General features: G+C 40.4%; 2 protein-coding genes across 2 annotated transcripts in view; one reads left to right on the top strand and one right to left on the bottom strand.

The window, feature by feature from the left end:
• Window positions 1-6,236, top strand: part of TXNDC11 (thioredoxin domain containing 11) — a 62,755-nt gene extending 56,519 nt beyond the window's left edge. The window contains 2 exon segments of the mRNA XM_020972524.2: window positions 1,673-1,753; window positions 5,486-6,236. Coding sequence (XP_020828183.2) covers window positions 1,673-1,753; window positions 5,486-6,116 — 712 coding nt within the window. The 3' untranslated portion in view covers window positions 6,117-6,236.
• Window positions 6,157-27,674, bottom strand: SNN (stannin). The gene is made up of 2 exons (XM_020972525.2): window positions 27,523-27,674; window positions 6,157-9,575 (listed from the first exon to the last, which is right to left on the bottom strand). Exon 2 carries the CDS (start codon window positions 9,485-9,487, stop codon window positions 9,224-9,226), a length of 264 nt encoding a protein of 87 aa, XP_020828184.1. The 5' UTR covers window positions 9,488-9,575; window positions 27,523-27,674; the 3' UTR covers window positions 6,157-9,223.
• Between the last annotated feature and the right edge of the window lie 97 nt (window positions 27,675-27,771).

Raw genomic sequence — 27,771 nt, 5'->3', positions numbered from 1 at the left:
TGAGTTCAAATGTGACCTCAGACACTTGCCATTTACTAGCTGTGTGACCTTGGACAAGTCATTTAACCCCAACTGCCTCACCAAAAAAAAAAAAGCAAAAAAAAAGATAGCTTGAGTATTGTAGTCTCTATTAAATTCAGAGTACATCATTTAATTTATATTATTTTGCATATCTTTAATTTGGTTTTACCTCTTTTTTTAAAAAAATGTACTTTTATGCAAAAATATGAGACCAGTTTCTATTTAATATACTTTGTCAAACTTACGGAGATGGTACCTCAAAAGTTTTGTTCTATGTATGGATTGTGGAAGCTAATGGAGCGAAGAAGCTTGTCTTTACAAAAAGAAGGAAATTTTTGGCTCTTTCTTGATATGATTTATTTCATTTATTTATTCAGCAGACTTATTCATTTACTTCATTTATTCAGCAAATATCTGTGAGCTGTTTGCTACATGCATAGCTCTGTCATGAACACAAAAACGTTTACTTCAGGGATCTGTGGTTTTGGTGGTATGGGTACTCCCTCTATCAGAGCAGATTGCAACTCATCACCAGATCTACTAGGTGATCTCTCAGAGTTTTTGTGGCTTTAAATGACATTCCATAGCCAACCTGGTATGAAGCACTTCTCCAAATTCATTTGGGCTTGTCTTAAATGAAAGCTGTGTAACCCATCACCAAGCCCATATACAAAACATTTTAGCTTGGTAAAGAACCTGACAGGTTGGGGAATAGTCTTTTCACATGCCACAAGGAAGAATCAGAGTGGACTTTAATGAAGGACAAAAAGGGCAGTTCTGTTTAATTATTTTAAATGCTTAGTAATGACAGTAGCTAGCATTTACAGCTAGCTACATTTGGCAGCTAGGTGGCGTGGTGGATAGCGTGCAGAGCCCGGAGTCAGGAAGACTTGTCTTCCTGTGCTCAAATCTGGTCTCAGACACTTACTAGCAGTGTGACCTAGGGCAAGTCACTTAACTCTGTTGGCCTCAGTTTCTTCATGTGTAAAATGAACTGGAGAAGGAAATAGCAAACCACTCTAATATCTTTGCCAAGAAAACTCCAAATGGGGTCACAAAGAGTCAGAGACTGAAGGAAAAAAAAAGACTGAAAAATGACTGAACAAAAGCATTTACATAGTAGTGTATTAAGTTTTATAAAGCTCTTTACATGTTTGTTTCCTAAAGTTCCAAATTAATTTCTGTATAAGAGAATGAATCTGGAAATAATTGATAAAAAAAAATGACTTTGCCAACCTATTTAATCAAGTACATTATGATTTTGCTTTCTGGTTTTCCTTAAATTGCTAAATTATGATGTAAATCATACACTATTCTAGAAGTATTTAACAGGGCAGAATATTGAGCCAGATCCTACCAAGTGAGTGAACTACTTTTTAGGTATAAGAAAGGCATTGATGGAAGTTAATTTATACTTACATGGCACTAGAATCCTTACTAAATTAGGTTTTTATGGGCACACAGTAGTACCAGGTGATCCTAAAAATATTATTGCCTAACTTATATCTAGTTGTGTTCTCACTCAGAAGGATCTGGCACAGCCTTTTTACTTTTCCATATTCTTATGGCATGATAGGTGCTTTTTGTTGTCTTTTTTTTCTGTTCCTTTATTATTTTTCTGTTCTGTTTCCCCTTCTCTTATCACTAACAGGATTGATATAGCTCAGAATGATCTTCCCTGGGAATTTATGGTTGACCATCTCCCTACTATTTTGTTTTTTCCATGTAACAGGTAATTTTGAATTTTTTTTTTTATTACTCTAGGGTGATCTGTTTGGTATAGTCAAAACATTGAATTGAGTGTTGATACTTTTGAAGAAGCTACATTAATAGCAATAATAGTATTTTTGTGACTTTTTATAAGGTGGTATTCATAAAATACCTTAAGAAAAATCAGGAAATGAGCTATAATCTCATCTATTGAGTTTTTACATATATATATTTAGTTAAAATAACTCATCTTTTCATACTTCCCTGGCAGTGTTAGGAAGTTAAGATGCAAAAATTATTATTTTATATGCACAATCTCTGTAGTTATGAATCAGAAATTTATCTGTATTTGAATAGTTCATTTTCTCCAAATGTACCTAGGTTTTTCAATGGGTTTCCATATTGAAGTTGTTAATCATAGTTTTGTGACATTGACCTATATGGGATAATAATTCTTAAGAGCAACAGCTTAATTCCATTGTGGAGCTCCAGGGAAGCAGAGGAAGGGAATCTTTGAAGGAAAAGCAGCAAATACTTTAAAAAATAGAATTAGGAAATGTCAATATGGTGTGGCTCACGTAAAGAGTAGTTGAGTCAGCAGTCTCTTGCTCTTTACTGTTCTTATTGTTGCTTTTATAAGTTATAAGCATTTTAGGGTAAATTAGTAGTCTTCTATATGGAGTCAAATTACAGGGCAGCACCTTTTTTGTAGAATAAAGACATAGTGTTATTTTGGGTCAGATGTGCTAGTGAAACTCCCATATGTGAACCATTATGTTATAATTTCCTGTGCTCTTTAATGTGGTAGTAGACATGGTTATCTCAGCTATTCCCATCCTAATATTTTCAAATATAGCAAAGTCATCATATTCTTGTAGAATTTTTTCCTTGCTGGGCTTATGTACTTTTTAATTCTGAATCCTTCTTGGGGAGTTAAGCTCATCAGGATAAAGTCTGCATAAAGTTAGTTTGGGGGACTTTTGAAAAATATATGAAAAGAATTATTTTTTTTCCCAAGGAGTTTTTATATTGTGATCGATTAAAAATTAAAATGGGATTACGTGGAAAATCATTAATTTGAGGTAAACTGATCTCATAGTGCTTTGACACATACTAGGAACTACATAAGCATTTATTTGAATGAATGAATATATAGAAAAACTAGAATTGTTTTGAACCCACAAGTCTGGACTAAATAGCTTTCAGCTAAAGAGCCTTTAATAAAATATTTACATATCAATCTCTAGTTATATAAATATCATTTCAATAGTTTTTTTCTGTATGAACTGAATGTGAGAAGGCTGTCAAGTTCTTTTTCAAACCTAAAATCTTTAAGTTTAATGTGGCAGAATGATTTAAAATTTTTTTTTTTTGGCTAGGCAGTGAGGTTACATGAGGTTACACACAGCTAGCGTCAAGCGTCTGAGGCCAAATTTGAAGTCAGGTCCTCCTGACTCCAGGGCCGGTGCTCTATCCACTGTGCTACTTAGCTGCTCCCATGATTTTCTTAAAATTATAGTCATGGAGGGTTTTTTTTTTAAATTCCCCTAAAGGAAAAAAAATGAACCTTAATAGTGATAAACTGGATTATAAGGAAATGCAGAATGAATGTGGGTTTATAACATTAATGAGGCAAGTGTCCTTGTGGCCCTGGCTGTACCCAAGTTAAGGTTCCCCTTTCCTTAGACTTTTAATGAATATGATTCTTAGGCAGGAGATTGCACTTTTTAATGTTATGTGAACATGCTTGTTGTGACAATGATAATAGTTATCACCTTAAAGTATTTTAAGGTTTGTAAAGACTTGTCATGGCTTCTCTCTTTTGATCCTTATGTGATCCTTGTGATGTGGGTGTCATTATCATCCCCATTTTAAGAGATGAGGAAACTGAGGCTGAGAGAGAGGTTAAGTGATTTGCCAGGGGCCACACAGCTAGCATCTGAGGCAGAATTTGAACTCAGGTCTTCTCTCCAAGTTCAGTTCTCTGGGGTTACTCATTTCAGGAATTGTTTGTAGATTTGCTTACTATTCCTGGGGTGCGTACTTGGACCACATTAGTAAAGTCTCTTATACAGCTTTATTCATCCTAGAAATGCATTAGAATGATGTATGATAAATTTGTCCATCCAAGATAAAAGGTGAAATTTCCATAATGTTGGCTAGGCCTTATCACCTACTGCTTTCCTAGGAGAATGAATCAGCTTGGAACAATAACCTCAGTGGGATAGGGTGGGTGTAGGTGTGGGTGGGGGCTATTAGACCATATAGTAAATATGGCATTTGAGTATTTCCTTCCAGCTCTTATCTTAATATTTATCAGTTTTTCTATTGATAAGAATGCCTTACTTTAAGAAAAATCTTTTTTAAATCCCATACTTAAAAAGAGCTACAGTAGGTGAATATCCCATTTGTCTTAAAAGAAAATCTATACCAGATCCTTTTGTAATAATGCCATTCAATTAAAAAAGCTCATTATAGATATAACTCTTAATGTATTGGACAAAGTGAAATAGCTGTCCTTTTTTGCTTCTAATTTTTATTTATACAGTAGGGTGAATAGTTTATCCTATTCAATGTCTCCTCCTAGTTTATCCTATTCAGTGTCTCCTCATAATGCACTGAATTTCTCATGTTATTTGTTTTAATAGTTAATTGGCATTTGAAATTTGTGAGAGAGAGAGAGAGACAGAGAGAGAGAGAGCGAGCGCGAGCTACATATGTACTTTTTGTGGACTTGTACTGAAGTTCGTATTGTTCCTAGAGGGGGAAGTAGGATATGTTAATTAATAGATTTGAAACCTTCCAACACTGGTACTCCATGATTGCTCTAGAAAGAGTGGGAAGTTTTTCCCCAGAAAAGCTTTTCTGAGCTTTAAATCTTCTTGAGAGAGTTTAAAAAAACTTTTTAGCTTTATCTCAAACCATAAACCCACCTCCTCAGCTCTATTAGGAAAGATAGAGTATTGCCTTTAATGGGTCGTGCCCCTGTCAGTAAGTAGTAATGTCCAGAGGCCTTATACTGTGGCATTAATGTAGATGTGCCTTATGTTGCTTAAATGTGTTCATAAAAAGTTACATCCAAATCATTGTATTAGGAGAAATTATTGCTAAAAAGAATGTAGCAACAAACAATCCTTTATTTTTCATATTCTAATTTTCATATATTTGGTACTCCTTTACTTTAACTAGAAAACCAGTAGATTAATTACAGTATGATACTGTGAGGCCTTATAAGATCCTGCAGTATTTATGAACTGTTTACAGATTGTCTGTATTAACCCATTCCACTCCTGACATCCCCCAATCCAGTGGATGTTAGGCTTTTTAAGCCAAAGCCCAATTGCACTATCTTCCATTATTCATAGGAGCAAGATTATAAACATGTGGTATGCATAAAAATATCTTGGGTAGACAGACATTTCAGAGAAAATTAAAATTGTCTGTTGCATTAACTCACCACTGTCTACCAGCATCTGCAACATTAAGGTGTATCATTAATAACTTGTATGATTTGGTTTTGTAACCTGTAATCTTTGTTGGATAAGCTTCTATCATTTTTTTTTTTGCTTATGTAATTAATTAATAGTACAGCAGTCATGCTGTGGAGGGTCTGAGCCTTAAGTATTTTTGCCCTCAGTTATCAAATGTAAACAAGAAAAAGCTTCAAGTTCCTTAGGTCAAGTAAGTAAACTTTAATAGAAGGCTGACTTCAGGTCTATGTATGTCAGCTGTAACTCAAATACTTTTTTTCTAGGAAGGACTTGAGTGTGAAGTTCCCTGAGGACTCTCCCATCACCCTTCCCAATCTGCTGAAGTTCATTTTGCGTTATTCAGACCCCATTTCTACTGTTGGGAGCTCGGCTGACCCCCAAACCAAAGAACGTCTTCAGAATGAGGCAGTATTACAGAAAGGACATATATCCCACTTGGAGAGAGAGATTCATAAATTAAGAGCAGAAATCACTACTCTTCACCAGGCTCAAGCCCAAGTGGAATCCCAACTTTCAGATGCCAGGAGAGATAAACATAGACTACAAAAGCAAAAACAAACACTGGAAAAGCAACATAGTGTTCTTCAGCTCCACAGTGAGCAGTTAGAGGCTCTTTATGAGCAGAAAACCAGAGAGCTGGAGGAGATGGCGCTAAAGCTTCAGGAATTAGCAGATGCATCGGAAAACCTTTTAACTGAAAACGCTTTACTGAAAATCCTGGTAGCAACAATGGAAGGAAAACTAGAAAACAAAGAAGAATCTGAAAAATCTGATACCCTACAAGAGACGTTTTCTCATGAAACTGAACTCCAGTCACGAGACCACACAAAACTTGTCACTAATATGAGTTCTCCTATGGCTTCTGAACAGAATAATGAAAATAGGACAGATTGATTTTTAAGATAATATGAAGAAATCAGAAGGGACAGTTACATACTGGGAAGATAATTTATGCAAATTTTATTGAAATTCACTGTAAATAAAAAATTTTTCTCAGTGGTCTAGAAAATCAAAGTGGATGATCATTCAACTTGGGGAAACATTCCCTATATAATTTATTGCACAAACTTGGTAGGTTTGAGACCAAAACAGCAGTACAGGTTCTTGAGGATAAGAATCTGAAAAAAACTAGTTTGTATTTAAGTGACAATAACAAACAATTCTTGCATTTCCCCTACTGTAGTTTTCTAATCGTTCTTTGTCACCTGTTCAGCAAGTCTGAAGATGGTAAACCATTTAGAATTGCTTTGAGAGATTAGTAAATCTTCAGACTATGAAAGTGACTGAAGGGCTTAGAAGCTAAATATTTATATTGACTGGTGAGCATGGTAAAAGCTGCTTTTTTCCTGGCATTTTGCTGGCCAGTCTTACTGGTATTTCCATCTTAAGCACAGCTTCAGTCTAGTAAGTGGTAATGCTACTCTCCACTAAATACTGTCTGTCTTTAAGAAGTCTGATTTTAAAAATAAAAAGCAAAGTTAAAAGTTCCCTCTGGTGACCCAAGTAGAGGAAAAAATATTTCCCTAACATTTGGAGAAATGAACAGTATTTTTAAAATTATTAGACCTATAAAAAGCCAGACATGGTTTTAAAAAATAGGGCAGTTAAAAGAATTTGTTAGGTGACCTCAGCATACTCCATAATATGCAAATGTGAAGTTGCCTTAGCATTACTTTGCTAGCTACCTTAATCTAGAGATCATTTTCCCTACAAAGCAAAATGATGAAGAGATAGAAAGCTTCAGAAGTTTTTGATGTGATTCAGTAAATGGATGTCCATCCTAGGATTTGCTCATCTTTAACTTGCATATTTCCCTACCCCTTTCCTTTCATCCTTGGGCTTGAGTATCAGTTCTCCTTTTAATTCATGAGCCATAAGCAGCCATCAGTTTTGCACTTACAATTGTCTCCTTTTCATTCATGAGCTATAAGCAGCCATCAGATTTGCACTTACAATTGTCCCTCTAAACCTAGAGGGCTTTCCAGCATCCCCAAGTTGGGACTCCAGTGAAGTGTGACTTTATTAACCACAATTTGACTGGTATCCCCAGAATGTCCAATAAAGCCTTTACTGTAAAGCAGGGGTTCTTAACCTGGGGACCATGAACTTTAAAAAATTTTATTTTGGGTAACTTTCTGAACAATTAAGTTTCCTTTGTAATCTTATGTATTTTATATTACACATTTTAAAATATTCTGACGAAGGGTACCATATGTTTCATGAAACTGCCATAGCGGTCCATGACAAAAATGGTTAAGAACCCTTGCTGTAAAATCTAAATCACTCCCATCAAAACAAAATTTTAATAACAAGAAGGAATGATGGAAATTCATTTTAGCTTGATTTTTTTTTTTAACATTATTTGCTTAGTACATACTCAGCCATCCTCACCACAGTTCTGTGCTTGGCTCACTTTCACATTTTTATTTGCTCAATTCATAGTGGCTAATCTTTAATGATTCTTACAAAATAAAGTTAGGCACTGATTTTCTCTTAATCACTGATGCTTAAATTAACACTAACGTTAAAACTCTCACCGTGCCTTGTTAAATCTCTATCCTATTGCAAAATTGATACTAGTGTAAAGTGATTTAAGATGGGTTAAAATTTATGTTTTTGTTTTTTTCAGGTGGGAAGCTGGCTAGACTGTGATTAAAGTCATTACTTTGAAAATAAGAAGTCTTTACCTCCTAAAGTTCCATTCGTTATCCCTACAGTACTTGATAAGCATTAAATTGCATACACACACAAAAGTGGCTTCTGAATGAACATTAGAACGGTTGCCTATAGCTTACCACATGCTTGCTGAACGTTTTTGAAGCCTGATTTAGAGAATTCCAGTCATGCTTATACTGATTTGCTGAGGATACTAACCCCTATTAGTGGGATAGTAACTAGAAATTTTGTTTCTGAAAAGGAAAAAAAAGACTTTTAAGCCCCTTTTGCCATTCCCTTCCAGTTCAGAAAACATTAAACAGAAGGAAATAGTCTGCTGCTGTCTATACTGAGACAACTGGGTTGGTTTAGACTAAAAGTAGATTTCATATCTTCACATGAAAATCACAGCAATTACAGCAAGCTAGCTCTAAGTAATGCCAGTTGTAGGGAAAAGATGTTTCTATACTTTTAACATGCTTTTAAAAAACACATAGGAAAAACTGCTCTGCTGCTATAAATTAGCCTGACAACCTTCTGGACTATTCCTGTGTAGATTACACATCCTTCACTGGCTCCCAGATAATACAGCAGCTTCCTTGCAATAGCTATACAGTTAATGTTAACAATATTCATAGTTAACAGCCTAATCTACCTAATAAAGGAGAGAGGCATGTTTCTTTTTTTTGGCCTATTGCTTCCTGCAATAGAAGCCAAATTCTAATAAGCATCATTGCTTGTTTTCTATAAAGTTACCCACAGGACTTAAAAACAACAGCTCTTTCTTTACATATTTACATTTGTGATTCCTAACTAGCTAGCTGATAGCAACTTGGGCTTTCCATGATTAGAACCTTTTCCATGGTCATGGGGCTCAGTCTTTAGTACTGAGTTTACCATTACAATAACTTCAGACCAGCAGCTCCATGTGCTATATTATTTTTTTTAAAGAAAAGAAAAAAAAACAACCAAGTGCTTCTGGTGCCTATTTACAGTTCACAGTTTTGTTAGCTAGTTCACATTACAGTAGTAGCTCCATCAAAAACAGGCTCAGCTAAACATTCAAGTAACAAAAATGCTTTGATTCCTTTTACACCAGCAGGGCCTGGTCTGTCCATTGCCTGCAATGGACAGTACCACCAGAAAGGTTAGCCAACTCCCAGGGCCAAGAAGTTTAGGTTCAGGACACAGGTCTCAGTGCATGCAATAACAAAACCCAGCAAGACCATACTGTGAAATTTAAACTCAGTTCTTCTTAGACAGCAGCACATCCAAATTGTTCTCCATTTTCTTCTGCTGGTTGTATACAAGGTTTAGTACCTTGAGCATCTGTGCCAAGGGTTAGCTTAGCCATGGACTTCTGTGCCATTAGGGGTTAGCTTCGCTTTTCTCTCCACACAAGGACCTTTAGCCGAATACTGGACCAAAAGGAAGGGTTCTTTGGTTTCTCCATCACCCACAATGCTCTCTTCATCTTCTGACTGGCTGATACGCTGTAGGCGCAAGTAACACCAACAGCCAAGGATCAAGGCCCCCAAGGCTGCAATGGCGATGAGAATGACGATAACAGTGACCACTCCGGTGGTGGGGCTGTGGTCCATAATAGACATGGTCAGTTCTTTGGGACAGCTCACAAGTTAAAATGGTAGTCCTACCACTTCCGTGGCCTCAACGTGGTCCTGTCTCCATATGCATATCCTGAAACAAAGCAAGATATGAGTGAATGGAGCTACATTTGCATCCCATTAATTTCCAAATGGTAGCAAAAACTCTGTAACGACAACTGACACTTCATTATTCCAGGATTCTTGATTTGAGTCCAGCTTTTATAAAGTAACTTAACCATTTCCTATTCTTGGCTATCCTTCCACAGTTGTTTGCCCTCATTATGTGTATCAGATGAGTTGTTTTTTTTCCTCTCTGGAAAAGTGATCCTAGTCTTTAAATTATGACTGAATTTCCCACTCAAACCAAATGCCATTTTCTTCCTTCACTCCTGTTTTAGTTTTTTTTTTTTTGGGGGGGGGGGAAGCCAGCTGTTCACCACCAGAAACAAAACTGTTAAATTTACTTGGTAACTTGACCACCTTTAGCTAAGTAACAAACCATTAAAACCAGATAAATGGAAAGATCTGATAGCTGTAGCAGTTTTCTGGGATTTAATGCAGCCACTTAGCTTCAATAAATGGAGACGGTGATGATTTTACATTACATTAGACCTAAATAAAACTAATTCAGTGTCATAAGGGAGGAGGTCAAACTTCTGCCTTTGGTCCTAAAATAAAGCTACCTGTAAAATTTTGTTTTTGCAGATCAGTTTAACAAGTATTTGAGTATCTGGTACATCATACAAAAGTAAAAAAAATATATAGTAGCTGTAAACAAGGGACTTGCAGTCTGACTGGAAATACTAGGTTTGCAAAATCAAACATTTATAGAACACAACTGTACACAACTGATCTGACCCTCTTTTTTTTTTATCACATATATAGTAATATGAGAGTAATATAAAATGGGAGAGTAAGGGAAGGCTTCCAAAGGAGTGGGGCTAAGAAGTTTGACTTTGAAAGACAGGTGGGCTTTAGATAAGCAAAGAGAAGAGGAGAATATTCTATTCTAACACAGGGAGTGACAATGTCAGAAGAAAAGATATCAGCTTGACTAGAACAGAAGATTCATATTGGAGCGTGGAAAATAGGTTTGCCAGAATTTTTTGAAACTGTTAGGTTGTTGAGGCAGCATGAGGTAGTGGATAGAGAGCTGGCCTTAGGAGGAACTAAGTGTGACCCTGGGCAAGTCAATTAGCCTCTAAGTACAGAGTTTTGTCTCCTAAGAATGAGGAAGTGAAAACACAGGTCCAGTACCTATCCCATTGTTTTTACTGTAGGAATGGAAGCGAGTGGTGGAACAACCAGTTTTCAATCACTGTTCAACATTAAATTTCCCTTTAACCAGAAAGGAAAATTATTCAGAAGCTTGAATTTGCACTATTAAGTCTGTTGTAGACCTCTGAGAAATCACAATCAAGAACGGGACAATCGATCAGTAGCCATTCGGTACGTACTACGTGCCAAACGTTTTGTTAAGCAACAGGAATACCAAAACAAGAAAAAAATGAAAGCCTCTGCCTTTAAAGAGCTTACAATCTGTCAGCTGAAATAACACAAGACACACCATTAAGTACCAAATACAAAGTAAATATAACTAATTTTCCAGAAGGAGATGCTAGAAATAAGGAAAAGCCTCGTGTAAGAGATGACCCCAAGCTGAACTCTGAAGCAAGCCAGGTATCCTAGCAGGAGGGAATGCATTCAAAGGATCTACCTAATAATGTGTGTGAGGCACAGCCAGGTAACCCATTTGGATGGTCTTTGGTGTGCAGAGAGGCAATGTGTAAGAAAGCTAAAAAAGTGAGCTAGCAACAGATGATGAAAAGGCTTTAAATGCCAAACAGCAATTTCTGTTTTATCTATTTAGGTAAGAGAGAGCCAGTGGAGTTTTTGGTCAAGAGAGTGTCAAAGATTTCTGCTTTAGAAATATCACTTTGGGGGCAGCTAGGTAGTGCAGTGTATAGAGCTCCAGCCTTGGAGTCAGGAGGACATGAGTTCAAATCTGCCTTCAGACACTTGACACTTACTAGCTGTGTGACCACGGGCAAGTCACTTAACCCTGATTGCCTCACCAAAAGAAAAAACTAAAAAACAAAAACCAAAACACTTGGGCATCTCTGTGGAAGACGGATTGAGAAGAAAGTGACTTGACAAGAAGATGAGTTGGGAGGCTAGCGTTATAGCCAAGAAACTAGGGGAGCCTGACCAAGGGCGGTGACTGTGAGCAGAAAGAAGGGGAGGCATGACTCGGACGGCATTAAGGTAGAATCAGCAAGACTCGGTGACTGATTAGATGGAGGAACGAGCTGACGGTAATCAAGGTTACAGACGTGGATGAAAAGAGTCAGTAAAAAGTTAGGAAGAGGAATGTTTCTTGAAATAACAGCAAAAGTTGATACTTAAGGCTTAACTACAATGTCTTAATCAAATAATTTTCACATACCCCAGGAGATCAAAGAAAAAAGGCCCATATGTACAAAAATATAGCAGCTTTCTGCATAGTAGCCCTAAACTGGATGGTTTGGGGGTGTCTGCCTATTAAGGAATGACTAAGCAAATTATCATATGTAACGTAATACTGTTACACCATAAGAAATGATGAAATGGACAGTTTCAGAGGAAACTGGAAAGATTTATATGAACTGGTGCAGAGTGAAGTGAGTAGAACAATTTATACAGCAACAATAACATTACAAAGAAAAACAATTACAAAGTAAAATACTGAAAGACTAGGACTGATCCGTACAATTATTAAATACAAGTAGAGAGGATTGAATATGAAACATGCTACCCACCCTCCTACGAGAGAGGTGATGGACTTAAAATTCAGAACAAGCATCTTTTTGAACACAGCTAATGTGAGAATTTGTTTCGATGGATTATGCATACATCTTATCAGGGTTTAATTTTGCTTTTTTGTTGTTTCAGTGAACAGTGGAACAGAGAAATAACAAATACTTGTATAAATAAATTTTAAAAAACAACCCAAAAATCATTTTCACATCCACCATCTCCATTTGATCCTCACAACCACCCTGAGATAGGAAAAAGGATTGTCTAATTACAAAAGGAATGTCTAAAATACCTGCAGATTTAGGGATATTCTTAAACACTTAAAATAACTTGAGCATTAATTGGGGCACAAAGATTGGGTCTAGTGTGTAGTTAAATGACTAGCAAGGTATTTCTAAGTAGAGGTTCTGTTGGACCAGCTTGAGTGAAAAGCTGTTTTGCGATCAACATCATATTTATTTTTTTTTATTTTTTGGCTAGGCAGTGGGGTTAAGTGACTTGCCCAGGGTCACACAGCTAGTAAGTATTATGTGTCTGAGGCCGGATTTGAACTCAGGTCCTCCTGAATCCAGGGCTGGTGCTCTATCCACTGCGCCACCTAGCTGCCCCAATCAACATCATATTTAAAGAAAACTTAATTTTAAAAATAAATTCTCTATTACTGATTTTCCCGTACTAGGGAAGAAACCATAAAAACCAAATTATAGTTCTTCACCTTTGAGACGAGGGCAGAAAAGGGTAGTGGAAGTGCTCGGGATCTGGGGTCAGAAGACCAGAATTCAAGTCCTAGCTAAATAGAACACTGGTTGCGTAATCCTTGGCCACAAGTTGTTTTAAGTGTTTAAAAAAATCCCTATATCTGCAAGTAGTTTAGACATATTTCACGACAATCTTTTTTCCTATCTCAGGGTGGTTGTGAGGATCAAATGGGGATGGTGGATATGATAATGATTAATGTATTTATATAAGTATTTGTCATTTCTCTGTCTCACTGTTCACTCAATTAAACAACAAAAAAGCAAAAGGGGAAACAGGATAATGGGACTCGAATTTCTATAATGTTCTCACACTTACAGTAAGCTTCCTCACAAGGCCCCTGTGAAGGTAAGCTGTGTATTAATTAGTCCCATTTTACGTATGGGAAAACTGAGGCTGTGTCAAAGATGACACAGGTATCTAAACTCAAGCTCAAACCCGATTCAGTCTGGTGCTCTTTCCACTACACCACACTGCCTTGATTTCTGACCTGCCACACATGGTTGTTGTGAGCATCAAATGTGATAATAAATATGAAAGCATAAGATAAATATAAGTTGCTATTTCTTTACTAAGTGCCCAGGGCTCTGGAATAATTCCTGCCCTTAAGAAGCTAACATTCTACTAGGGAAAAACAGTACAAAAACAGGTATAAATACAACATAGTAAGATAGAGCAAAGCAATCTAGGAAAACTTGAAGGAGAAAGTATTGGGGTAAGGACATGGGGAAAAGTGGTATCTGAACTAAGCCTTAGAGAAAGAAAAAAGGAGTCCAAATGACAGAGATGAGAAAAGAGTCTATGTATTCCAGAAATGGGAGATGGGCTTACAGAGGAGGGGACTGAAATGGTAAGTCAAATAGTGCAGTTTGACTAAAAATGTAATGAGTAAGAAAGGGAATAGATTGAGACCATCTGGAGAAGGCCTTCTATGCCAGGCTGTATTTGATCCTGGAGGAACACACGGGAACAAAAGAAGTTTTTGAGGAGGAAAACTCTACGCTTAGACATAATCTTAGGAAGGTTACTTTTGTTTGTCCTTTGTTTTCCGAAGAGATCACAGGGGATGTCTCAACTCACAGGTAAATTGGATTTAAGTGAGGCAGAGTGGCACAACGTTGTCAGCCTCACTCTTTCTTCCAGAGTCATCAAAATCCACTGGCAAGACAGAATTCTTGGCGACTGGTGATGGCCTAAGATGCAATGATCTTGGCATCTCTGATGCTGGACCAAGCTCTAAGTGCTCTGTAGCAGCAGCTTCTGCTGCCTTCATGGCCAGTGGAACAAATTGTTCTCATCGGTCCATGCCACCGGGAGAAGTCTTCACATGCTTGGGGCAGACATCCCGCTACCTTACTGAGGGGTTTTGAGACCTGTTGGTTATTCTCAACTTGTTTTAGCCTGTCTGCCAAGACTTTTACTGGGGTGTGGCCGCTGGGCATGCTACAACTTCTAGGAGCCACAGGCGAGCATCCCGAGTGCCAGGGAGACACCAAAAGTGGATGAGCAGCCCTGAGAAGGGCTCAGCAAGTCTTCACGCCAGAGCTGCTAGTCTTTCCTGAACACCCCACACACCCCAGAAGGTTACTTTATGAGCTGCATGAAAAATGGGCTAGAAAGAGGCATGTTCCACTAACAAAAAAAGCTTCATATTTATATTAAGAGGGGGTGGTGGTAGTGGTGTGCTTCCTTTTCTCACCTGAAAATTGCAGGAAAGCTTTCCACTTCCTCATCATTATATATAATCCAAACACCATTTTTAAAGCATCTCCAAAATTCAAGGCACTATGGACACAATGAAAAAAATGTTTTAAGAAGATATTGTCCATACCATCAAGGTGTTAACCTTGAGTGGGGTCCTTCCTAAAAGCACTGTATCAGCTTAGATGCAATAGAAGGAATTATATAGGGGAAAAAGTGTTGATGCTAAGTGATTTTTCACAATAGTGGAGAGAGACCTAATTTTGGAGGCAGGAAGACCTGGTAGTAGTTTTATTGCATGCTATAATTTTTCACTATAAAAAGGCTTACTTTCTTCTGTTTTGCCCTAAAATGTCCTTGACCCCTTTTTATTCCAGGGAATATGCCATCTTTCCCCTCCTCAAGGTTCTGTCTGTATATTTCAAGCCCAAGGATTCTGAAGCCAAATTAGTTTTGGAAATGCTGAACTGCATAAACCCCTTCTAGGTAGCTGGTAACAATAATCTCTAGCTTAGCACAAAAACCCAATTTGGAGCTCACTTACCTGAAGTCAAAAGCATCAAGAGCATCAACTATTACACAGAAGATGGGATGCCTGATTTGTAATCTATTAAGTTTAAGAAAAAATGGACAGCTTTAAATTAGGTATGAGGCAGAACTTCCCAGTGGGGTTATCAAACCAGAGAATGGATAAGAGAGGGAAATTACAGTCTTCTTCATCAATCTTTGAAAGACCAGTGATTTCAGAGTCAAGATAATTTAATTAGCATTAAAGTACCAACAGAATAGAAGACCCTGTGCTAGGCAGTGGGTATATATAGCCTGAAAAAGTCTCTGCTGTCAAAGGGCTTACATTCTATTGGAGGGAAGAAAGGAAGGAATACAATTTGTAAACAGGTAAGAAAAGATAATTAAAAGAGGGAGAGACCATTGGGGGAGTGAGAAAAGGCATCCCCTGAAGATGTCACAGGAGCTAAATCCTTAAGGAAAACTCTTCCTTTGCCATCAGCTCCTCAGCTTCGTTTCAACTCCATCATCATCTTCATCATGCCCCACCCAAGATAAGCACTTTACCACCATCATGGAGATTGCTTCAGCTTTGCTATTCACATCTCATTTGCACCCTCAGTTGTTTCTGCCTTTCTGACTGGAGGGCTGTAAGGGCAGAGCAAAAAATTCCTTTTATAGCCTCTTTATAGAAGGCTCAAAAGCCTAGCCTTCATTTGCAACCAGCCACTCTGGCTTCAACTCCACTATAGTCTTCATCCTGGGTACATTCTACTCCTCCCCCTTCAACTTACTTTTGTCTATTGTCTTCCCCTATTAGACTATAAGCTCTTTGAGGGCAGGGGCTGTTCTTCAATTTCTTATTTGTAATGCCCAGTGCTTAGCACAGTAGTATAATATGAGAGATTAAGGATTCTAAGAGGTGTAGGTGATAAGGGAGTACATTCCAGGCACAGAGGAAGGCCTAAGAAAAGGTTCAGAGACAGGAGAGAGCAGTACTATGCTGAGGAACTAGCAAACAGGCTAGTTTGTTTATAATGGAGAATGCCTGAAAAAGTCACAGACACTACATTTGGAAAGGTAGGCTTTAGCCAGGTCTTGAAAGACTTTAAATGCCAAGCTAAGGAATTTGTGTTTTATTCTAGGTGCAGTAGGGAACCACTGATGATTCTTGAACGGGGTGTGGAGCTGGCATGTTCATCCTTGTGCTTTAGGAACATTTTTGTAGCAGTCTGGAAGATAGATTAAAGGAGAGAGACTATAACTAGAGAGAACTACTGCTTTTGCAATATGAAAGGGGATAGCTGCGTGAGCTGAGAAAAGATGGCAGACAGGAGATTGCAGAGGTACAAATAACAAGATTTTAAATCCAATTGGATGTAGTGGTGGTGGGGTGGTGTCTTCAATGAAAGAATGAAAGGTTGGAAATCTGGAGGGAAGAAGGAACAAGATAACATGCTGAATTTGAGACACTTATAGGACACCAGGCAGCCAGCTGGAACTACAGAATTACAGTGCAGGAGAAAGATTAAAATCAGATATACAGATTTGAGAGTCAGATTAATAAGCCCATGGGAACTGATGAAATCACTAAAAGAAGGTGTACAGTCAAATCAAAGCAAGTTAATAGACATTTATAAAACCAACTTCTATGTGCCAGGCACTGTGCTAAATGCCAGTAATACAAAGAATGGCAAAAAACCTTCCTAGCTCTTGAGGAGCTCAAAGTCTAACGAGGGAGGCCACATGCAAACTATATACAAACAGGGTAGAGATGCAGTAACTTGGAGATGACCTCAAAGGGAAGGTACTGAAATTAAGGAGGACAGGGAAAGGCTTCTTGGAAAATATGGGACTTTAGTTGAGACTTGAAGGAAGGCAGGAGGTGGAGATCAGGAGGTAGAGTTCCAGGCATAGGTAAGAGACAGCCAGTTAAAATGCATGGAGTTGGGAGATGGAGTACTGTGTTCAAGGAAAAAGGTCAAGAACAAAGTTTTAGGGGATTAGAGATCAGAACATGGATAAATGATCCAGCAAAAAGAAACTGAGGAACAGATGGGTAGGAAGACTGTGTCACAGAAACTGAAGGAAAACAGAGAATCCGAAAGGTCAAAAACAGAGAGGTTAAAAAGAGGGGAAGTTTTCCAGGGAAAGATAAAGAGTTCTGTTCTAGATACTCAAACTTAAGATGCCTGGATGACAGCCAGTTGGAAATGTCCAACAGGCATTTAGTGATAGATGACTAGAGTAAAGAATGGGTATTTGGATTCAGCTATTGTCTATGTGGAGATAACTGGACCCATGGGAACTGATGAGGTCAGTAAGAGGTATAAATAAAACAGGAGAGGGCCTAGAATAGGGCCTTAGGGATTACAGGGTAGCATAGAGAGGCTGATCTAACAAAGGAGACAGAAGCAGCAGTCAGAGAGGTAGGAGAACCAAGAAAAGAGTGTCACGAAAACCAATAAAGAAGAGTCGGTGCAAATATTAAGAGAGGCACAGACAAGGAAGAGAGATGAAGGATAAGGACTGAGAAAAAGCCAAAAGATTTAGCAATTAAAAGATCACTCGTAACCTTGGAGAGGGCAGGGACTGGGCTTTTTTTTTTTCCTATTGTTGTTGTTGGGGTTTTTTTGCCTTTCTTGGAATTCCTTAATAAATGCTTGTTGAAGGAAGTTTTCAGAAGAAGAAATGAAAGCTATCAGTAGTCACATAAAAAAAATGCTCAAAACGAGAATTAAAACAACTCTGAGATACCATCTCCTACCTATAAGATTGGCTAACATGACAGAAAAGTAAAATGACAAATGTTGGAGGGGATGTGGAAAAATTGGGGCACTAATGCACTGTTGGAGTTGCGAACTAGTCCAACCATTCTGAAGAACAATTTGGAACTATGCCCAAAGGGCTACAAAACTGTACATACCCCTTGACTGAGCAATGCCACTACTAGGTCTCTATCCCAAAGAGATTAAAAAAAAAAAGGAAAAGAATCTACATGTACAAAAACATTTATAGCAGTTTTTTTGTGGTGACAAATTGGAAATCGAGGGGATGCCCATCAACTAAGGAATGGCTGAACAAGTCGTAGCATATGATTGTGAAGGGATACTATTGTGCTATAAGAAATGACAAGTGGGGTAGCTAGGTGGCGCAGTCCATAGAGCACCAGCCCTGGAGTCAGGAGTACCTAAGTTCAAATCTGGCTTCAGACATATAACACTTACTAGCTGGGCAAGTCACTTAACCTCAACTGCCTCACAAAAAAAAAAAAGAAGAAAAGAAGTGACAAGCAGGATGGCTCCAGAGAAACTTGGGAAGGCTTATCTGAATTCATGCAAAAACAAGTGAGCAGAACCAAGAGAGCACCGTACACAGCAATAGCAATACTGTAACTATGATCAATCGTGAAAGACTCTGCTATTCTGATCCAAGATAATGATCCAGGACAATTCCAAAGGACCCAGGATGAAAAACTATCTACCTCCAAAGACAGAACTGATGAACTCTGAACCTAGATTGAAGCATACTTTTTAAATCTTCTTTATTTTTCTTGCTTTTTCTGTTTTCTTTTGCAATGTGGCTAATATGGAAATATATTTTGCATATATTGTTTACATAATTGATATCAAATTGCTTGCCTTTTCAACGGATGAGTGAGGGAGGCAAGTTAGAATTCAAAATTTTAAAAAATGAATGTTAAATTTTTCTCACATATAATTAGGAAATATTTAACAAAATAAAAAATATATTTAAAAAATGCTTGTTGAATGAGTGATGAGGCCAGATTTCCACTTGGACCACGAGGAAAGTAGAGAACAACTTTCAGCAGATCTGTCTTTGCTCACTTGTGACAGGAAATTCTCCTTGGGAATCCCTTTCAGATTCTCTGCTTCTACAGACCAGATTGCAGCTGGGTCTACAAACTGAGACATTCAGCCAATCACTGGCTGAATGGCACTCTGGACTTAGAACCCCCTTCACTGCTGTCCTCTTCTCCAGAGCTGCTGACCCTAAGCCTCACATACAAACTTTCGACCTAGAACGGCTTGTGGCTAAACACCAGGTGCTTTGGAATCCTGGGATAAGTAAGGGACACCAAGAAGACACCTCTCTGCAGAGCTACCATCAAACTGTGTAAGAAAGCTTTCTGCCAATCCGTATAGAAAATTTTTTCCTAGTGTCTAACCCAAGTCCCTCCCCCAGTGCTTTATACCCACTTCCTCTTATCTCTCTTTTTTTCTTCTTGGCCCGTTACACAGAGACAATCATGGGCCCCAATCTTTCTTCTCTTTCCTGGGCTCACAAAAGCTGGGCCAGGCCTTCCCTTTAATAGCATGGTAGGGCATACTACCCACCCCCCGAAAAGAGAAGCAAGTTAAACACCAGCTTGTTTTTATTTGGGAGGCAAAGGCGGGAGGGGAAATCAAGCATCCGTCCCGGAGCTGGCAGGAAATGGGAAATCAAACAATGGAAATGAGATGGGCAAGGACAGGGGAAAACCTGGCCAAAACTGCCTCCAATTAAACCAATGTCTTCCATGTCACTAGCAAGTAGCTGAAAGATGCAGGCACCATCCAAAGAGCTGGGGCATGGGGGAGGAAAAGGAAGGCACTTGGTGGAGGAGGGGAAAGGAGGCATTCAGCCAGGCAGAACAGCTTAGATTGGCCTGCCTGAAGCCAGCAGGGATATGGGCTCAAGCAGGGTTCAGAATAGACAGGAGGATTCTCATTACATCAAGCCTCACTGCTGCCTTCAATTTGGAGGGACAGGAAGGGAGCGTTCCACCATCCGGTAGGGAACTGGAAGGTGAGACTTTTGAAAGATTTATCCTGACCTATCTGACCACCCCAGACAGCTCAGTAAAGGCTAAATTCTTCAAAGCAGGGGTGCTTAACTTTTTTCACATCATGGACCCCTTTTGGTAGTCTACTGAAGCCTATGGGCCCCTTTTCAGAACGTTTTTAAATGCCTAAAATAAAATACAGTTACTCTTCCACATTGACACTTTCCCCATCTTGGTTTTGATATATCACGGGTTGGCATAAGAAATTTAATGGGAATTTTTGGGGAGTTTTGTGAAAGCCGAAGACAATGTGAGAAGGGCAGGAGGCAACACGGAAATGCATAAAATATATGTATAGTATTGTATAATATCAACTCAAATTTTACAATAAGGTACTGTAAACACTCATAAAAGAAAAAATTCAGACTTCTTCTCTGGTATGAAGGGGGGGCCCAAAATTTTTACATGGATTTTCCAGATCTTGGGGGTGACACATCCCTAACCCCCCTTGATGTGGAAGGGATAACTGTACACAGGTTACAAAAGAAAGCAATTATAATTAATTATAGTTCTCAAACTACATTTTTTAAAAGTTCACAGATCACAGGTTAAGAACTCCTGATTTAAAGACTCTATCTTTACTATCATGACATGCATCCCCAGAACTCAAGCAAGAGAGGGGAGAGACAAGGAGAGCTCAAGTTTGTGCAAAAGTAACCCTTTGCCTTCTAAAGCTGGATAAGCACAGAGAGCAGACATTTGCACTCCAATGGGAGTCCCAGCTGGCTTATGGTTCCCTACTCCCAGAGGGGTGAGGGTGGTTTCAAGAAACTTCTCTGATCTCCTCTAAGGTCCCGTTGCTAAGCAGACTTCGATGCACTGGCTCCCTTAACACAGAGAGTGAGAGAGCCATTAGAAATGTGCCTTGTTCGCTGAGGGTCCTGACAATCTGTTGCTACAAAGCATCTTTAAAAGAGGAAGAGGGGTGTGAAAGCAGCCTTTTGGCAGATGGCTTCTTGAAGAAGCTGCCTGAACAGCAGGCACAGGAACTTACCACAGGCAAAGCTAATTGGAAAGTTCAATCAGCTGTTTCTCCCAAGAGTGAGAGATCGAGAGCACATGGCTTTCTGTGAGAAGAACCTCTGAAAAACCCTGACCCTTCAGAATAGTTGCTGTGGTGGGGGAAGGGAAAGGGAAGTGGCAGAAACTACTGAGGAGGTCAGAAAGCAGTGGTGGGCATGGCAGCTCACCAGAGCCTTAAATGCCACACAGCTTATCTCAAAGGCTTACCAGATTTCAGATGCTAGTAGCCATTGCCTAAAAGCCCAGGTGACTTTTCTTCCACCAGGGCTTGGATTTGGAGTCAGAGGATATGGGCTCAAATTCTGGCTGTGTGATTTTGGGTTAAGTGTCTTCATTTCTCTGGGTCTCAGTTTCCTAATGTGTTTTTTTTCCTTTGCTAAGCAATGGGGTTAAGTGAAATAGAGTCCTCCTGACTCCAGGGCTGGTGCTCTATCCTCCATGCCACCCAGCTGCCCCTCAGCTTCCTAATTTGTAAAGTTAAATTAGATGGCCTTTAAGGTCACTTCCCGATCTATAAAAAATAGGTAGCATTTTTTATAGCAATTTTAAGATTTGCAAAGTGCTTTACATATATGATCTCATTTGATCTTCATAACAACCCTGTGAGGCAGATGATATCTCCATTTTTACAAATGAGAAAACTGAGGAACAGAGAAGTCAAATGAGTTGTCCAAGATTACATAACTAGTGTCTAAGAGAAAAACTGAACTAAGTTCCTCCTGTAATCTACCCTCTGTGCTATGGAGCTGCCCGCATTCCCCTATAGTGAAATGTATGCTAAGCACACCAGGTTTGGAACTGGGGGACTCTGGTGAAAATCCCAGCTTGGCCACAGTGTGACATTAGGTGAGTTACTATTACCTCGGAACTTCAATTTCCTTATTTATAAAGTGAGGGTTTGTACTGCAAGACTGCTCCAGGCCTCTTTCATCTCTAACCCCCCCCTCACTGTTATTACAAAACCCTCATGGAAGTAAGAGGGGACTTAAGGCTGCAAAAGTTCCTGAGGGACCTGGAAAGCTGGGGCCTTTTATGGAGAGATTCCAGGGATCAGACCCTGAGAAATGAAAAACAACATTTTACACCTAGGCCTGCTCAGAAGACACCAGTTAGAAACACACACCACAGATTCTGACTTAGGTTGCATTAATTACATATTCTGCAAGATTCTCTTGATTGTGCTATTTTTTTTTAAACTGTGAAATTCTGTGCTACCCTCCTACTCAGAAGTTTATCTTCATGAGTTGCAAAAGAAAGAAAAATGATTGCATCCATTTTTAAAATGTGAACTTTTAGCACCTAAGTTATTTGCATGTGGTTGTATTTCCCAGCCTCATCATTAGAACGTGAGCTCCTTGAAGACAGGAACTGGGTTGGGGGTTTTCCCCCCTTTCTTTGTATCCCCTAGGGCTTAGCAAAGTAGCTGGCCACTTAACTAAGCTGATGGCATGACAACCAGGGTTTGAGAATCTAAGGATAGTGGGAAAAGTTACTGCCACAGAGCTGGCACTGGAAAAGATGAACCTTTAGGAACCATTTATCAGGTACTCTGCCTTTCTGTTGCCTTTCTTCAGCCATCAGGCCTCTCTCTCTTACATGAAACCCCTACTTCCAACCAAGCTCAGGATTGAGCATATTCTTTGGAACTATTGACTCAGGACACTATTCCAGCAGAGAGGGACAGACTGGGGGAGGGGGAAAGCCCTTCCGCTCTCATGAATCTCTCCCAAGTTTCCTGATCCTTTGGAAGAAAGTAGATGTGGTGGAGAGGAAGACAGCCCAAAAGACTGTAGGTCTAGCACGGATGTCCTCAAAGGCTGCCTGGTCCAATCCCCCCACTTTACAGGTGAGGAAACTGAGGCTCGGGGAGTTTAAGTGACTGGCCCAAGAGAGGTTTTGGATAAAGTGCCCCTCCCTTCCCACTAATCAACTGGGTAGCGTTCTTTTTAGAACATTAGAATCTAAGCTCCTTGAGGGCAAGGAATGGTTTTTTGCCTCTTTTTATATCTTCAGTGCCAGGCACATTTTTGTTGATTTTCAGTCATGTCAGACTCTTTGTGAGATGTTTTCTTGGCAAAGGTACTGGAGTAGTTTGCCATTTCCTTCTCCAGTTCATTTTGCAGATGAGGAAACTGAGTTAGGTGACTTGCCGAGGGTCATACACTTAGTGTCTCAGGCCACATTTGAACTCAGGTCTTTCTGAGTCTAAGCCCAGCTCTCCATCAACTTCACCACCTAGCTGCCCTCCAGGCACATAGCAAACACTTAAATGTTTACTGATGGGCTACACTGCTGCAGCAACCAGGGTCTCCTTCCCACAGGAATGGACACCCAGGAAAGTCCAATTAGGATGTAGATACAGAAGGAGTATCACCAAGCTTCAGAGTTAGAAAGGACCCCAGCAACTATATAGTTCAACTCATGCCTGTAAAAGGCATTTCTACAATAAACCCACCCAATACATGGCCATTTGACCTTTGACTGATGACCTTTAGTGATTCTTCCACAAAAAGAACATTAGACTTGTATTTTTTTAAAAAGCAAACCATTAGACAATCTAGATAAATCCTTTCCCAAAAGAAGAAAAGGACTATAGGCATGGAATATTTTATATATTTTCAAATAGTTGGTGTTGATTGGTTTTGAGAAATTATTTCCCCTCCCCTCCCCTTTTATTCTTTGTTAAAAGGATGGCTCAGAAATGAAGGTAATATAAAAACAAAAGATGTCCCAAGAAAATAAAATATGAAGAAACTGTATCTCCAGTATTCACCTGATCTACCAGGTCAAAAGATCTGGCATGACCTGTTCTGGGTCAAGCCATGCAGGTGCTCTGTGATTACCTTATCCTAAAAAGTACCATGCCTAAAGTCAGAAGACTCATCTTCCTGAGTTCAAATCTGGCCTCAGACACTTACTAGCTGTGTGACCCTGGGCAAGTCACCTAACTCCGTTTCCTCCTCTGTAAAATGAGTTGGAGAAGGAAATGGCAAACTACTCCAGTACCTTTGCCCAGAAAACCCCAAATGGGCTCACAAAGAGTCAGACTGGACTGAAAAATAACTGAGCAACAATGCTAGATGTGGATTACCATCCCTGTAATAATATATTCCAGAATTTTGTCAGGATTCAAAGTCAAGCTCACTGGCCTGTAGTTTAAAATGTCTTTTTTCTACCCTACTCCACCCCTTCCCCCTTTAAAAAATTATGAAAAAAGAGTTATGGCCTTATCTGTCAATCTCTATGAAGTCCTCAGGAATTTATGGAGTCAATTGGAACTAGGGACAGAGAATGGAGTTTTACAAGTCACATCACACAACCAACTAATAACCAGGATTAGATTCCCTACATTCCCTGGGAAAGGCCCAGCAACAATGGAAAAATAGGTACTTATACTATGTACTTCATAGGATTGTTGTGAAGAATGGCCTTCATTAAAAAACTACTGTAAAGTGCTTTATCTATGTGAGCTATTATTAAAATATCTAATGGTATATGTTCAAATTCCCTAGAGGAGCTATAGATCAGGTCACAGCTAGCAAGAGCAAAAGGAAAAGATTTCTTCAAGGCAGGTCAAGACTGAGAAGCAAAGCATAGTTTATCATTCCTTTTACACTGACCCTAGCATCTTTCCCAACCCCTCCCCCGAAAAAAAAACACAACAAAGCAAAGCAAAATAATCCTAACGTTCAGGACTTCTCAGGGTTATTATAAGCACTCTCTGTCCTTTCTCCTATACCTCCTCCAAAGCTTTAGAGCTGGAATGGATTTTGCTAGGAAATGGATCCCTAACTGTGAAACATATTTGCATTTTATCTGGGGGCTCCAAGAGACAGACTGAATGGCTTATCCTAAAGGAAAAATCGCCCCAAGGTCAACAAAAGAAATAACTGGGAGAAAAGGCCTTATACCTTTAAATCACAAAACCTACACCATTTACATGCTCAGGACTACTCCTTACCAGCAGTCCCAAAGAACAGTCTTCTGGATGGGCTTTCGTTCTCCAGCCACAAGCTGCACAGCCAGTGAGTTTGCAATTCACACCAGATGCACCACCAAAGGGCCTTTCTCCTCATTATCCTTTCTGGCAGCTTTTCCCTCTCCCTCCCCTCGGTGCTAGTTCATTAGGATTAATCCCCCAGGAGGTTTCCAGAATGCTAACAGAGCCTAAGTTCTGCAAATAGAATTCTCCATCCCGGGAGTTTCCACTGTCATTTTAAACTTAACTCAGCCCCCACCAACGTGGCTTTCAGCAGGGGTCCAAGTTTCACTCTCCCCTACTCTCTCCCTTGGGTTCTTAAGGGGCAGTTTCAGCCACAACTCTGTGTCAGTTCACTGTAAGCAAGGCATTTGGGGCTGGTTTGCATTAAGTAGTTCACTCATTTATTCACAGTGGGGGGTGGGAATGGTAGGGATGCTGGAGTGGATTTTACAGTGAATAATCAAGAATTATTGTTAAACTGTAGCACATTCCAAAAATCAGATGTAATTTACCTCCAGATTCTTTGCATTCTTTGAACGCACACAGACTTGACAGCAGTAGGAGGTACAGAGAAAGAGGCTATGGATCAAGATTTCCCCAAAGAGTCTACAAAGTAGGTAATATAAAACTGAATAGGGAAATTTATACACAAATCCTCAACTTCTCCTAAACTTCTCCCTTTGCCTCTTCAAACACTTAAATCTGTAACTGAATGGATGAGAGTTATAACAGGAAAGAATTGTCACCTCAGACTAGCTAAACTGGACTATACCCAGTCATGGGGGAGGCAGCTCTGTAGCATTTGGCGTTACTGATCTTACACTTACACACCCACCCACCCATGTTTATTTCTCCTCCTAAAAACCTTATTATTGTATATTTTATATCCTTAGAGGAAACAAGGCACTTAAAGGATATAAGGCTGCTGTTGGAGTCAGGAAGACATGAGTTCTTCCTATGACATTTGCAAAGCAAGGGCCCCTTGGCTGTGAAATCAGGAGCAAGTCACTTCGCCTTTCAGGGCTCCAAGCAGAGAAGCCAACCTGCATTATTGGTGGGAGTTTCCATACCAGGAAAGGAGGCCCGTATAAAGGTGAAATCACAAGTCTAGACTCCCCACCTCCCTTCGAAAAAAAAAAATTCCCTTACACATGGAAGCCAGGTGGATTATTTTAAGCTACAGCAAATAGCTTCAAACTTTCTCTTTCAAGTCGGCTCTATTCCATCCCCAAAAACGTAACCTGAGACTTCCCACGCTAGAGACAACTAGTATATAAGAAGGAGTTTGAAGGAAGCAACCTGAACTAAAGTAAGTTGCCTGGGACTGTGGTGCAAATCATACTCATAATCAGACTCACTCGTTAGAAGATAGGAAAGATCACTCCGGTACCACTCCCTACCCCTACAACCAGCAAGGAGCGAGCAGCTAGCATCTCCTAGTTTCCCTCCTCCCACTAAACCTCTCCTGGGCTCATCTTATAGAAACAGCCACACACTCCAATTCAATTGCTCAAGAGCCAACACCTCCCAGTCAAAGAACGGGTAACCGGTTTCTGTGGTAAGACTGCCTCTCCCTTCCTCCCTAGGCGGTTTTTGGAATTTTTTAAGTGTCCCATTAAGCCTTGAGAGAGGAGGGGTGAGCGTCGTGGAGCTGAAGCCGCCGAAGATCCACTCACACTGTGAGCAAAAAGAAAGGCGCGTTTCCAGGGGGAGCGCAGGCTCTGCAGGAAGAGGGTATCTCTACTTGCAGGGAACGCAGAACTGAACCGCAGCGCTCCGGAGAAGTCTCCGAAAAGAGGAGAGAGGCTACGAAAGAGCTCTGTGACCTGCTTTCAGCACGGTTATTCAGCTCAATCTCGCTCCTGAGACAGAGTGGGGAAATCAGCTCAGGGACTCAGCCCAAAGGAGACGACCCCACCCCCATCCCGCGCAGCCCCCAGCCCCCTAGAGCCCGCTTTTGCAGACAGCGGCGTCGCTACTCCCTCCTCCCCGTCGCCGCCGTTTCCTTTGTCCCGATCTCTCTGCAGAGGGGCCCGGGGCCGCAGAAACAAAGAAGACCACCCCACCACCCACCGCGACCGCTTCTAGCGTTGTAAGCACCCACCCACCCTTTGCACTCGCTTCGGGAAAACTGTGCGCTCCCACCCCGGCATTACGCGTCGCAGCACCCAAGCCCGAAGCTGCCTCGTTCTCCCCAACCCAGCCCGAGCTCGTCATTATGCACGGTTCCTCGCCTCCCCCGTCCACCTCGTTGGTGCGCGCGCGATTCTTCCCAAGCCTGACACCCCGCGCTGCCCTTCACCACCCTCCCCCCCTCCAAGGCTGTGCCCTGCCACCACTCCCCCCTCTAGTCCCCGCCACCGTGCGCTCCGTGGGACAGCCGCTAGAGCCCCTCGCCGCCCCCAGTCTCTCGCACGATGCGCTCACCATGGCGCTGCTTAGACGAGGCCACCCTAGTGCTACCTCCGCCCCGGTGGCTCAGTCCCAGCCGTGCACCATCCCGGGAGGGGCGGGGGGCGGCTGGGCGGGGGGGGTGAGAAAGGAGGGACAAAGCAGATCGAAAACTGCTCTGCGGCGGTGAAGCCGCCCAGCACCGCCTTATAGAGGGGGGAGGGGCGGGGAGGGGCTGGGGCATCTGCCAATGGGAGAGCAGTGCCTGTGACCGACGGCGAGAGA

This window comes from Phascolarctos cinereus, unplaced genomic scaffold, assembly GCF_003287225.1.
Source record: "Phascolarctos cinereus isolate Bilbo 61053 unplaced genomic scaffold, phaCin_HiC Scaffold_4;HRSCAF=312, whole genome shotgun sequence".
Lineage (NCBI taxonomy): Eukaryota > Metazoa > Chordata > Mammalia > Diprotodontia > Phascolarctidae > Phascolarctos > Phascolarctos cinereus.
The sequence above is the reverse complement of the archived record's forward strand: the minus strand, read 5'-3'. Positions and strand labels throughout refer to the sequence as shown.

Coding starts and splice junctions, on each gene's coding strand:
- SNN (XM_020972525.2), bottom strand. CDS start 9,487: ATGTCTATTATGGACCACAGCCCCACCACCGGAGTGGTCACTGTTATC.